A 14631-nucleotide genomic window follows, 5' to 3' on the forward strand; every position below is an offset into this window, starting at 1 on the left:
AATTGTCGTTCGTGTCACTCGTTACCGGATAAAGAATATGAAAAATTCTTCACTTCAATATTGGAACGTCTATCAAGCGCCTAGACCAAGACTCGGGCGGCAAATAGTCGAAAATACTGACAATTTCAACTATGCTTTTGGAATTGGGTTGGGCTTCGAATGACGTACGACGTAACAGGATAAGGTTTAAATTGAATTAATTACTTATTATTTCATATTTTATACAATAGTAATCATAATTAAGGTATTTTAAATTTTATAATATTTATAATCTATTATTCGTACTAAAATCGTAATAGGTATACAGACGATTTTTATGTTTTCAATTATTATTATTATTTAATATTGTTATGATATTTTTTTTACACTCTTATCACAATATTATATTTTACACAGATCCATGTATCTTACAAACTAAAGGGTCCCGATGCAACATAACATATATATTTACATGTATATTAATTTTTTTTCCCTTGTTTTCTGCTGTTTTTCTCCCTCTCTTCGCTCTCCGACATATTTTCGCCGGCCAATAAACTTCTACAATTATATTATTATAATCGCGTTTGCACCGAGACTAGTAACACTAGTAAATTCTACGGACTCATAAATGTACGCGTTTTGCGAATTTCTTTTGTATGGTATTTATTTTCATCTTGTTCTGCAGCTTTTGGTTGCTTTTTGTATTATCGTATTCATTTATTTTGCTACTCAGTGTGCCTCTTTCTTCACATTCAGACAGAACGACGTGTTTTCCGCGATTCGCCACATCCTTCATTCGTTATTTATTGTAACATGTTACGTGAATTTCGAATAGGTACAATGGGTAAAAATAATTTCAATATCTTTAAAATTCGTCTTGTGCCATCGCGGTGCGACGTAATACATATTATAGGTAGGTACATGCGAGATCGTTTCTAGGTTTCGCAAGCTATGTTGTACACATCTTTTTGGCGATTTTAACTTAGTTTTCTTTTTTTTTTTTCACTGTTTTCTCTTTAACCCAGCAATTTAGGAACTTATACAACGACTTCTATATATTCGACCAATAAACTAGGTGTATACATTTTAATTTTATTGCACCAAACCAAACACCTAATAAATGACGTCCATTTAATTCTCTCTTCCTATACATAAGACATATTTAATCATATGTATACTCTCTATGTATATCTATATTTATATCTATGATATATATATATATACATACACACATCATTTTTGTACATTATAGAAAAATTAGAACATTAGAATTCGCACGGTGTTCGGTAAATATGTATGGAATTCGGAGATGTGACAAATTTGTTTGTTTGAATTTTCTTTAGTTCAAAGAACGTCTGAAGTCGGCACGTACGATTCCCTAGCCCTTTTTTTGTACTGCGGAATTACTTTGTAACAAAGACGGAATTAACCAGTCCCAAAAACTTCACGCAAAATTGATTATTGTGCTACGTATTGTACGTACTGTAATTCTGTATATATAATGCGTGTTCGTGTACTTGTCAGCTTTCATTTAGACTCGTAAAAACGAATCGAACTTGTGTGCGGGCGTAACGCCTTCAACACATGTCACTCGACCCTTCGCGGAGCCCTCGAGTGGCTCAAATGTTGGTAATTCCAATTCATTCGATCGGGCGTTTGACCTAAACTGGAATCAACTACTTTACACTCTAATTTGGTGAGAAACTACGAAGATGACGACGACAGCAAAATGTGAACATGTGATAGAGGAAAAATTATCCAAAAGATGAAAAATTATGTTGAAAACAAATTCACCCGGGTATCCGAACATTTCCGCCATTCGGTTGTAACCGCTTTTTGCGATTTTGTTCCAACTCCCGTCATTCCCTGTTCTCTAGTTTTCCTTCTTTCGGTTCGCTTCGACGTGTCGCACACCGGCCTTTATAATCTGGCAGTTGCGCAACGCAAGATGGCCGCCAGGCAAAGCAGCTCGAAATGGCCGCCGTCGCGGTTGTAGCCGGTTATACACGCAGCCGAGTTAAACAAAAACAAAACGGCGCGAAACACTCCCGCGTTCGCACATCACAATCCCCGCTTGTTGTGCAATCACTGTTGTGTCGTGTCGCGTGAAAATGTTAGTGAGTGCGTACTTGTGCGTCTACCGTGTGTGTTTTTTTCTTCTCTTTATCGACTTCACTTTTGACACCGAGGCAAGGCTGTTCCCGCCTCGTTTTATGTCGGTCATCACGTGTAATAGAGGAAACGGATAGTTTTTTTTAGTAGGATTCTATTATTTTATTTTATTTTACTTTTTTCCTTCCGATTCTGCTTTCTTTTCAACTCTACCTGTAATAATGTGTATGGTAGGTGTCAGACAGATATGGTCAACGTGTGCCTTTACAAACGAATATTATTCACCTTTTTATGACTTTGGTTACTCATTTTTACAATCATACGATTATTATCCAACAGGAGGTATATTGTACTACCGACTGGTTTTTGTACGAATCTCTGTACTAATGTACAATGACTTTATACACATGGCAATGACGAGTTCTCATTTAGACGTCGTTCAAATTTCGATTACGATTGAAACGGAGATTGAAAACACGTTTGTTGCAATGGAGATTTGGAATTAAGGAACTAATACAAACAAAAATTCAAACGATCGAAAGCTAAACACAATATAAATAAAACTGTCAAGCACATAATTTAAACGGCTCTTACGGTACTTTTGAAAAAATCATCAACCTCCGTAAATTTTCTGTAAACTTTTACACGGTCATTATGAACAAAACTGTTGCAAAGACTGCACAGATCGTCTTTAGATTTCATTTGTAAATCATTTTGAAATCCGGTAATGAGTTTTACCGACTGACTGACTATAGTGCTCTCTTCTTTTTGACCATTGACCATGAAAATTAGTGTCAGGCAATCAGGCCATGATTTTTCTGAAGCGTATATATACGAATAGTCGATGAATGAAATCTTGCTCATCAACTTTCGAATCAAAACCAGCCCTGATTACGAGAATAAATTACAATCTGTGTATCGTGATTGAACGGAGTGATAAACTGGTTGGCATGAGACATTACTTCTAGTTTCTATATTCAACCGTCAAAGGACTGCATGAAAAACTGAACTGGGTTGAAAACATCGAAAGAGCTTTCGCTATCTTTTTGCCAAGGTGAATATTTCGCCAGTGAAAATGTCGGATGTGCAACACTCGTGATCGTAATCGTTACACCCTGTAATCGTCGTATAACAACGCCATCGAATCCGTACTATCGTTTAAATGAAAGCGTACCGAGAATGTCACAGATCTTAGAGCGGAGGTTGAATCAGCGCGGTGCTCAGGGCTACCGTTTTTGCGGGCTTAATGAAACCTGACTTGATGCGTTTCTTAGTTGTAGGTAGTGTGTATGTAATATGTATAGGCATAAGGCAGGTAGACTGCAGTGCGTGCGTTTCAGCGTCGGGATGCGGGGTAACCAGCCAGCACCGCGATTATTATTATGGTTATGGTTATGGTTATGGTTATTCTGATTACGATTATAATTACGGTCCGGGGATATTCTCGTCTCCTTTTCGGAGGAGGGCAGCTTTGTTGCGTCATCCGAAAAGGAGACGGACGGCTGTCTTCTCTCGTTATAATTGCCTCGTTTCGCTCGCTAAAATCTCCTCGTGTATGCATAACCTCAACGGCGTATACTCGAAGACTCGCGGGGAAATAAAACGAGAAGAAATTGTAAAAAGAAGAAAAAAAAAAGACATACATATACATATATATGTATATATGTATATATATATATATTAAATAACAACAATCGTGCAGCGATTTTCTCTCGAGATTATTCAACCGCGGCACGAAAACATTTTTATATTACAGGAAATACGGAAAACAAATGGAACTAAATTTTTCTGTTTGCGTGTCGTGCACCATGCAGCAAAGTTTCTAGGCAGCGATCAACCGCGACGCCATTTTCTTTCATAATTTAGCATGTAATACTGGTGAATTACTTGTGTCGCGAAGATATCGCACGTGCGTCGGATTTTAACTATCCCGAGTAAATTTTTTTACATATTTTCTTACAATTTTGTTCCACGCTATTTTCTTTCGATTCTATCGTTAAATTTTTCTCCCACCTTATTCGGGCTTTTCGGGCAAGAATAAAACAGAGGAAGAAGGAGAATAATAAACCCACATTTTCTAACGATTATACCGTTTCTGAGTAAGCGTGCTATATTATGGAATCTCTGCAATGATGATAAATTTTTTGTGCTGTTGATTCACGCTTTGTTTTTTCACTTTATTATTGCAGGCATGCATCGAGAATCCTATTCGCGTATACGGAGCAAATCGATCTTTTTGAATAACGATTAAGGTATACTTCGATCGTTTCTAAAAGTTGGTCGTTTGTTCTTTTTCTCTCCTTTCCTCTAATGCTTATCTTTCTTTATCGCAAAATTGAAATCAGGAATAATTTAAACCGTGTAACTGATTTGGTTTGCATGACGCGAGGAATGAATTATAGCTACTTACGTTACACGTACACGAATATCTATGATATTTTACAAGATTCTCGCAATGTACAAACTATCGAAGCTGCACTTCATGTTTTTTCGTTATTAGAAGACAAATTCATTTTTTACCACTGATATTAAATATCCTTTCTGCGATATAAAACCACGTTGATTCTTCTTAATTTCACTGGTTCGATCGTATTATATTGTTCGTTTTTGTTATAGGTTTCTTTTTTATTATCATTTTATTTAATTATTTATTTATTATTATTATTTTTCTTTTTTTTTATTTCTTGAACTGGTTCGTGCAATTTTTTTGTTTTTTTAAGTTTATTCTGGGCACATCGACACAAACGGCACAATAAATAAAAAATATCACCGGTTTTCTTGAATGATTTAGGGTACATATTTGACGACGTTTACAAAATATCGTTCGATTATAACCCTCGTCGAGATTTCTTTCCGAGTTCTTTCTTTACGTTATTACAGGAGTTCTTCACTTCTTTCCTTATTCCCCCCCGGGGGGAACTAAATTTATACGAAGAAAAGAAGAAAACCAAAGGGGGAAAAAAAAAAAAGAAAATACAAATACCTTCCACTAAACACTAATTTCACCAAAAATTACACTTATATTTTTTACAATAGCAGTATCAATAATAATAATTATTATTATATACCGGTTATTATGAATTAACTCTTAGTTTTAACGTTTGCCGTGTAGCAGCGATTTCTTCGTTAGTTTCTCATCATTTGTTACATGTTCCTTTCGTATTTTTCTCTTACGTTTTTGATAATATACATAAAAGCATTCGTTACGTCACACGCACATAATATAGCACAGCACCACTTATAGAACGGCCGTATAACGATTCTTCAACCCTGTTCAGTGTCCTCAAAATTCATTTTCTCCATCGACGAAGAGCAGACGAGTTAGTTTCAGGCGTTTCAGATCTGCGGCAGCGCATTATCAATTCGAAGGTAGCTTGCGGCAGGTGGACCTTTTCGTTAAACCGCTGGCCAGACCCTGCAATCAAATAAGCAGAAAAAACATTGATATAAAAATTATAAAGCATTGAAAAAAAAATACCAGTAGATTGGGTATCGTTGCATTAATGGGTTTATACATTGATGATATTACAAGATAATGCGGCACAAGTGACTATTCATTGTGATTACGTTTACACGTGACTGTACTGCATATTTTGATTGTCGCTGAATCAAAGATGTTTCTTTACTTTACCAATTACGTAAGATATTTCCCAGTTAAATAATGCTTTAACACATCGAGAGAAATTTTTAGTTCCGGTTACTGCTCAGTCCTTGACTATTTTCATTTTTTACCACAATCTAAAAATATAGTTCTAGGTAGAAAATGAAAATTAGTTTTCTATCTGTTACCAGCAAGTCTAGTATCCGTTACTATTCTTTCTCATTACGATCACTGTTACTATATTTTCTTGCAACTGTCGCGAAAATTTAATGCTTGTGCAACGATAAATTGACGTTAAAGCCTTGTTTAACTGAAAAATTACGGTAAACCTCACAAAATGATTATACGTTGCGATTACCAAAAAAGGATCGACAATAGCGCAAAATGTTTACGCGTACCTCGTTTTTCGTAATCCCAACAATATTCAAACGGTTTCTTTAACGATACCTGTCCTACTGAATTTTTCTAGTTACTGTAACAGTTGAAATTTTTCTCAGTGTAACACGTGAATTCGATTTTGTTTATTAGAGCTAAAAAAAAAAAAAACCAAATTTTCTACCAATACCGAGAAAAATAGTTAATTACCGCACAGTAATCGCAACTAGACGTCTCTCTCGGCACATAAATAAAATAGCATTCCGACTCAAGACGCAACGCGAAATGCAACGAAAAGTGAAACTTGGATTTTGCAAAACTCACGTCAGTAGTCCTGGATTCGGGTCCGCCTGGTACCAAGAATACTGCGGCATGTAGCCGGCGTGGTGGGGCGGCGGCGGCGGCGGGGGCGGATGGTGTCCTGGCGTGTGGGGGTGGTGGTGGGTGTGGGGCGGCCCGTGGGGGTGGGGGTGATGCTTCATCTCCCCGGGCCAGACGGGCGCCGGCGGGCTCTCGTTGTGCTGGGGCGACATTTCGCTACCAGGACTGGAACTTCCGGGGGTGTGCCCGCCCCCGCCGCCCCCCATTCCTCCGAGGTACCCCGTCGTCGGACTTCCGGACACGGAACTTCCTCCACCTGAAATATCGACGACCTTTAATGTTCGCTCAATACTCGCCCTTCTTCTTTGCAGGCTCGCGGTGGCTAAGCAGGGCTTGCCGAAATGTCGGATTAGCCCTGACGAGAAGTTTGACTTCGAGTTTCTTACAGAAAATTGTCGTTTCGATTCGGAAAGTCTGTAACTTGAGACCCTTCAAAGATAATCGGCGAATTTTTCGCTGCGGGCGAACAAAATAGAACAAAAAGACATTTTCCACGAAATCATGAATTTCAACTGAAATAGAACGAATATACAATAATTTACACAAAACCGTGACACAGAAAATCTACGTATAAATTTCGCGATTTAAAGAAATTTATTTGCAAATACAGATGGATATTGGATGAATAAAACCGAGTTTTAGTGATATTGAAGTGTGCGGAGATGTTCAATGTAAAAACGTAGAAATTTGTAAATTATGCGGTAATATCGCGAAATAAGTATTGCGAAAGCTACTTCGAAAACACTTCAGCACGTTAGAGTCTACCGAACGAATTTACGAATTGACCGAGAGTTTCTTCGTATATTGTTTTTGCACAGTCTTAATTTACAGCTATTTGCAAAGGGAAATGTTGAGAAACTTTAGACAACGAAATTGTCGCCAAGGAGGCTTTTGACATTTTTCAACCACGGACATGGTCGGGCTTTACGCTTCGTTTTAACGTACGGCTAAATAATCCTACGGACAATATTAGAGACGAAGAGTTATCGATGAAAATTCTTCAACGATCTATGGGATAAATATTTAGATCTGTATGTAAAAAATTGTAGAGGTGAATGAGCTCGAAAGAGAAACGAAGAAAAGAAGAATACCAGAAATATTTAAAAAATAGCAACCATCTTATTATTATTTGTACACCGAACCGTGTCCTCTTGTTGTTAAATAGACCTGAGAGTCGTTTTGAGATTCTTCTACATATTCTCGAGGTGTGTCAACAAGTGGCGATCGATAGGTAGCCGTGATACGCATCGAGCGGCCTCGTCTACATCCGCAGGTATATAAAGTCCGTGCTTTCTTACCTCCTTGCATCAAACCTCCTGGCTGTCCCGGCTGGGGCGAAGGACCACCCGGGAGCGCAGTTCCTCCGGCGAGGAGGCTTCCATGCTGACCTCCGCCTCCGCCGCCTCCCTGCTGCGCTGCCTTCATCATCTTTTTATATTTACTCCGCCTGTTTTGGAACCAGATCTTCACCTGAAACAGAAAGAGGCGCGTGTTGAAGTTGGAAATATTTTTTTACGTATTTTTCTGCCTGATAGAAACAACTACATCGCACGGTTTTCACCGATCGACTGGGGTGGGGGTAAAAATATAGAAAGATCAAAAAATTGGAGGGTGACGTTATGGAAATAAAGAAAAAAAAACAAAAAAAACGCGAACGCGCGCGATCGAACGCATTGTTTATTACCGCGATGAGAAGCGTTCTCTGCTCGCGATGAAAATCAACATTTGACAAGTTTCGTACGTATATAGATCCTTAGAGCTTTCGATCAAGCTCTGTATCAACGCGATCCGTGCACGGAGAGCCGAAATACACGACTTGCAAGATTTCCAACATTGCCGAAATCGTCAGTTTGACGAAGAATTTTCGTTCTTCTCAAGACTAGATATATATGACATACGCTTGCACTGTATATATGTCATGTTAGGCTAAAAATAGTTCCGAGCACGGTTCCGAGAAGTTTACGTAGATGGCACAAGAGATCGTGACACGATCGCTCGCGGCTCGGTCAATAATAACGTATTAAATTTCCTAAACAATCCGTCGGCTGGGTGACACACGATGCGAACGAATGGACGGAAAGAATATCGGAGCCAGTGTTGCAAAAATCGCAAATTTAAGAAATAAACCGATGAACATCACTTGCATCGATTTTTCGATCTATAATAATGTTGCGACGTCAAAATTGGACCTAGTATGGCTTCGCTTTCTTGAACGATGCTGCCTTCCCTCTTAGGTTTATGAGATCATAGTTGTTAAAATAGTCGTGATAATGAATAAGGAAGCATTAGAATCGTGCTCCAATCGTAAAACGAACGTGTGAAAGTTACTAATTTAATTTTGTTTTCTGCATTTTCATTAATGCGTGAGTTATGTTTTTTGTTTTTTATTCGTACTTAATTATCATTTTTAATTTGATTAATTCAGGGTCAGTCTGATCCCAGTGTGACAGCAGTGTGATTCCAGAGAGATGTGGAAGCCAAGGGTCAAGTTTCAATCATTCTTTTATTGTAAATTCAAAGTAAAAGTATGAAAAAGCAAGAGAACAGAAAGATCAGAACATTGAATACACAACTGTAGAACCGTCAGAATTCCTTTCGATAATATAGAATCGTAGAGAGATTCTCAATGATGCCGTTCTACGTTTTGACCTTTCTATATTTTGTCATTCTATATTTCGGCTTTCTATAAATTTACGATTTTTTATACTTGGACTTTCTACATTTTTAAATTTATCAACAAGATTTTCGCGTCTATGAAATTTCGATATTCCGGTCCTTCTATCAATCGATCAATATAATTTTTTACCCCCTACCCATCGGCTGCGGTAATCCTATTGCCGAGAGATCACGAATCTAATAGTTGAAAATCAAATCGTAAGTCAAAGGAACTTCGATTGACTGAAACATTCTTTGAAATAACAAGGAACAATTAAAAATATCTAACGTTATTAAAAACCATCGCAATTCATTTCACATCACATGATAGCGGTGAAAAAAGCGCCCGACGAGCGTTGGAAATTATGATCACGATGATAAACATCAAATGGATTCAATCCATCAACGTTCTATCAACTTCTATCTTATCGTGTACTTTCGTTGATTAACAGTCATCCAGTGATTTCCATTCATTTCCGAACATTTCACGGCGTTCGGTTTCTATCCAATCTGGAAACAACTGAAATTCGCCCAAAACGTATGGAAACCATAGAATATGATAAGGTATAAATCGATACAAATCACTCGAAACCAATGTCAACGAGGTGGAATCATTCGTTTGATTTCCAAGCGAATGGCCCCTCGAACAGACACGAACTATAATATGTGGAGTTCTGGAGATTTCGCGGTAAGCCATTACAGTATGCGAAATATCCGCTCGGCGAGAGGCTCGAGTCGTCCGACACATGCGAAACCTTAAGGGGCATTTTTCAGATGACGATCTCAGACTCTTTGGAACTTCAGGTCTGAGAATTCCGGGGAGTTTCTCTACAGTTCACAGGCTCGTCTCTCCACCAGGGTGTTCGGCATTTCGATATTCCGATGTACCGTAAAAGTTTTTCGATTACTTCTGTCTGAAATATTACATATAACAATCCAAAATCTTGCTACATATTATACAACGCGATTTTGGCATTCGCTGCTGATATCAAAACACCATAAAACCGAATACAATAACTGTTTTTCAATCGCAAAATATGTAACGGAGCTTCTTCTGCGTTCCATTGCCATAGAAAAAAATTATAGACGCGTTTATAGAGTGTCGGTAGGTAATCGGGAAAAGTACGTTACTTGTAACCCGAGTAAAGAAATTTCGTGGATCTTTCCAATTTTTTATACAAACCTCAAACATCAAAAAAAAAAACGAAAGAAAAACTCCACGGCGATCTTCGGTTCATCGGAAACGGTGAACAAAGATTGTTCATTTTAACAACAAATCGCAAACGCAGCATCGACTTGTGGTATCGAGCATTATAATTCCTACGACACCGCCGTTATATGTCCCCGCGATTTCTCCCTCACCTCGGAATTTCTTTTCCCCGTTTCGTTCGTGTTTCCCTCGCATGCGAACCTCCGCTGACAGCCTGGGGCGTATAGTCGCGGCGTTCGCGGTTTTCTCCTTCGAGGTATCCGCGCGTTCTTCTGGTGCACAGAAGGCAGCGAAGAATACATGTTCGCCACGCACGAAGGTAGCCACGTTTTTTTGCTTCTTTTCCTTTTCATTCGACTCTATGTTTTATTTTATTTTATTTTCTCTCAAATCCACACTCTTCCCCAGAGAACGGACGAAATAGAATGATTTCTCGTCAAAATCACGCTTCGTCCTCTCGAGACCACGTTTAAATTTCGATCGGTCAAATTATCGTTGTAAAATTTTCCGCACCTGCGGAGCTTCGATAATTTCATACCAGCGCTGAATCGAGGCCCTGATTATTAAATTCTTTCATCTTTTCCCTGCTTTTCGTAACCCAAGTCCAACGATCATGAACTGTTTGAGGATTACTGCTTCTAAGTTTGCTTCTTGCCAAGAGAGAGAGAGAGAGAGAGAGAGAGAGAAGAGCAGAGCAGACGAGACCCGTGGGCATCGTTTTTAGACGGGTCGTCGTGGTGCTTTAATATTCTCCTGAGAGCGCCTCAATTTTCCACGGACATTTGCATACACGTTGAAAAATATACCTCGCCGCTTTTTTTTATTCTTCGTAATATATTTATTTTTATGTTTTTCTACAATCTTTTTTTTTCTACTCTTTTTGTTTCACAATTTTTGTTTTGTTTTGCCTCCTAAGCTGTCTCGGGGCTGCCGTTTGAATAGTCTCATGAAAACAATCGTCTGTCTCTGCAGGTTCTTTAAATGTACTTGTTAAAACTTACAGGCCTAACTTTGCGTAGACGTGTTTTTGCATAAAATTGCATCAACTTCTAACAGAATGAACGGTCATTCGTTCAGAGATTATCCAGACTTGTTCCTATATAGGTACAGAAAATACAAACACCATATGGACATCTGTATATTTGAATAAGCCCTTCGAATTATTAGATGTGTAATTAAATGCGTAATGTCTATTACACGTGATACGGTTATTTTCAAAAATTTTACCACTCACATATTGACACTAAAGAAAACCATTTTCATAAACAAAATATACGAACGCATCTTGTCAATTCTTTTGATACGAACGAAGCTCATTTCGATGCTTTTATAATGCACGAAAAAACCGATGTCAATTATTCATTCACTCGCGTGAAGATCACTTGCAATTAACCGCCGTAGGAACAAGATCAGGAATCATGAAATGCAGCGGGTCGCAAATTTCTTGTCATTTAAAAAAAAAAAACGTTCACACTGACATTCTGTAAATGTCTTTAGTTACAGATACTTGTACAGGATCGTTTCGAAATCGGCATCACGTTCAGCCCCATTTCTCCCTTCTTCGCTTCGGTTAACGTTTTACGTTTACTTTCACCTCGTTTCATTTCGTTTCATTCTTTTTTCTCCTTTTCTTTTTCCTCGTTCGCAGAGGGAGCAATTTTACGGTGACCTTAATTAGCCAACGTTGGCCGGATCAAAACAGGAGCAAATGATCGTCGGGTCAAAACGAGTTCATTAAAAGCACCCGCGGAAGGACGAGAGGAATACGCGTGCGCTTCCACCGCATGCGGCGAGACATCCGCGGCCTCGCTGTTGAAAAACCGATCGCTGTTAAGCGAGGTTCTCTCCCCCCCCCCCCCCCCCCCCCGCCCTTTCATCCACCCTCCCCCGCCATCGCCGCATTGTCTCACGTTAATCCTTCGGCGTATTCGTTTGTTTATCGCCGAAACTTGCTCGACATTTCTTGCGTTTTCGCCGTTCGTTTCACCACGCTCGAAGGTGTGTATCCGTATACATACCTACATTGCACCTGTGAACGTCCTTGTAGATGTATAGAGTACACGTATATACATATAAATCTTGCGAGTTTCAACCATGGAAATAAATCCCTTTCTAATTGCGCGAGACAAAAAGGAGCCACCGTATTGCTTGCGCTGCTTATACCACTGCATCGCATTGCACCGCATCGGTTCTCCAAGGTAAAAGCGAACCGACCGTATAAATACATCTACACACGTCTAACATTCATCCATGTTCGTATACCTACCTCTGTACATATTCGCGTCACGGCCGACAAAGAATACTTACCTGGATTAATCGCAATTTTATACCAGTGTATGTTGGTGTATACCTATGTATGTTGCAGGACGCATCGTGTATTCGGGCGTTCAACGAAATGTCAGCGCGTTCGACAGTTTTGCGAAATTTTCATTTGCTGGACGAGCGTTGATTGCTTCAGTATCCAACTATGTAGTTCGTGTTACATATACTATAGAACCTAAACTTGATATGTCGCATTTTTTTTTTTTTTTTAATCTGAAAGCTTGTCTGGCAGAACAAGAAGAATTATTTTCTTTACATTCTTCTTTTTGTTCACCCTGCGGACGAGTCGAAATTTCGAAGAAGGAATTCAAAATTTGTCGAGTTTTCAACCGTCCGTGGCACCCATTGTCGGACGGTGTAATAAGTGGTTACAGACTACTTTTGCTCAAATGATTTCTTACCACTTTCTCTCCCGATATTTTCTTTCTAGTCGCTTGCGTTATTATTCCCAAGTACAGAGTTCATAGATACAGGTATTGAAGTTAAAAAAGGTAAATAATAGGGTAAAGTTATCAGCTTTAACAGGAGCGTTGCACATCGGGTTATCATCACGGGCTGCGCGCGGTTACAAAAGTACTTATTAAAACTTTATCAAAGTTACAATTGTAATTATGACAATTAGAATTAATTATGATAACTAGATATACGCAGCTATACTCGCGATTACATGTGACAAAATAGGTCGACTACTAATCGGCCTCAAATTAGAGAGCTAGCATATAAAATTTACGTCTATAAGGGACATGAGGAAACGTCAACAATAACGAGCCAGGTATCGTAGTATCATCGAATACCGTTCGAATTATAGTACCCTCTATAAAATTTGATTAAAAATGAATGATTTATAACTATATATTAGAACTGCCTCTGCAAAGGATGAGAGATCTAAATTTGAAACGAGCGAATCGTTACCCTCCCTCCTCTCGAGTTTCTGGTATAAAACCGCTAATCACTGGCGATTCTTGAGTTATTCAATGCACGAGTTTACACCCCGCGGCGAAAGGAACGCTTATATGTGCGTGGCCAATAGCGGTGACAAAGAGCGGGTAATTCGAATCCCCTCGGTGCCAGACGGGGATGAAAAGTTCCCATTTGCGTCTTCTTTTCGCGTAGGTACAATAAACAATAACGAGGGCAGAGACGCGATATCGGCGACGCCAGTTATCGTCCGCGATCCGCGCGTGCTGCGAACCCCGGGATACGAGAATCGGGCGTGGCGTCTGCCGCCCCGCTGGGAGTGTTGACGTATCTACGGGGTTGAAAGTATCGCGTAAACACGAGATGCCCACGGCACCAGGGCCAGTCAAGGGAGCCAAACGAATCGAATTAGCTTGCTCGTAAAGCGCTCCTCGGGGGGCGACGCGATACCGATTCATTCGACCGAAAATGGCACCAAAGATCCGCTTCGAAACGACACCAACCCTCCACCCCGAAGGGTGAGAGGCACTTGTTGCCGTCAGGGTGGCGCCACGACTCGAGCGCAAGAATCGACGGGAGCCGGTGAAGACGATTGCCCGCATCGATCGAGTCCGATCCGTCGCGTTACCAACGACGATTTCCAACCTCTGGACGTCTCCGTCACTTGTTGTCGAGGAATAACGGCGACGCGGAAATCGGAACTCGGGTGTCGGTTCCGTGGCTCGTCGATCCCTCCGACAATGCAACGAGTACCGCTCCTCTCTTCCACGTTCCCGACTCGCCGCCTCTACGGTGCAGAGTGCATCGCCGATCCCCGGCGTCGCGTTGGTTCAGCGGTGAGCGGGAACGTTGACGGCAGTTTGAACTTCCTGCCGAGCATCGGTGATGCGCAGTGCCACCTCGACGGACTAAATTCCCCAAAGCATGCCTCCCTTTGTTATTTATCGTTACGTTTTCACAGCCGCGTCCGCCTGCCGGCTTAACCGAGAGCCTGCGGGAACACAGAGAGTGTTTATGGTAAAAGCTGACATTTATACACTCTTCGTATATTACACATATATACGTATGTGTATATAAT

The 14631-nt window shown here is 40.0% G+C and overlaps 1 protein-coding gene across 2 annotated transcripts in view; it reads right to left on the reverse strand.

The window, feature by feature from the left end:
* Positions 1–944: 944 nt before the first annotated feature.
* Dll (homeotic protein distal-less) overlaps positions 945–14631 on the reverse strand; it is a 57062-nt gene continuing 43375 nt past the window's right edge. For both annotated transcript variants that reach the window (XM_046620320.2, XM_046620321.2), the window contains exons 3-5: positions 7747–7918; positions 6392–6704; positions 945–5506 (exon numbers count right to left, since the gene is read on the reverse strand). In XM_046620320.2, the coding sequence (XP_046476276.1) occupies positions 5488–5506; positions 6392–6704; positions 7747–7918 (504 nt within the window). In that variant the 3' untranslated portion in view covers positions 945–5487. The remainder of the gene's footprint in view (positions 5507–6391; positions 6705–7746; positions 7919–14631) is intronic.

This window comes from Neodiprion pinetum, chromosome 4 (genome assembly GCF_021155775.2).
Source record: "Neodiprion pinetum isolate iyNeoPine1 chromosome 4, iyNeoPine1.2, whole genome shotgun sequence".
Taxonomy (NCBI): domain Eukaryota; kingdom Metazoa; phylum Arthropoda; class Insecta; order Hymenoptera; family Diprionidae; genus Neodiprion; species Neodiprion pinetum.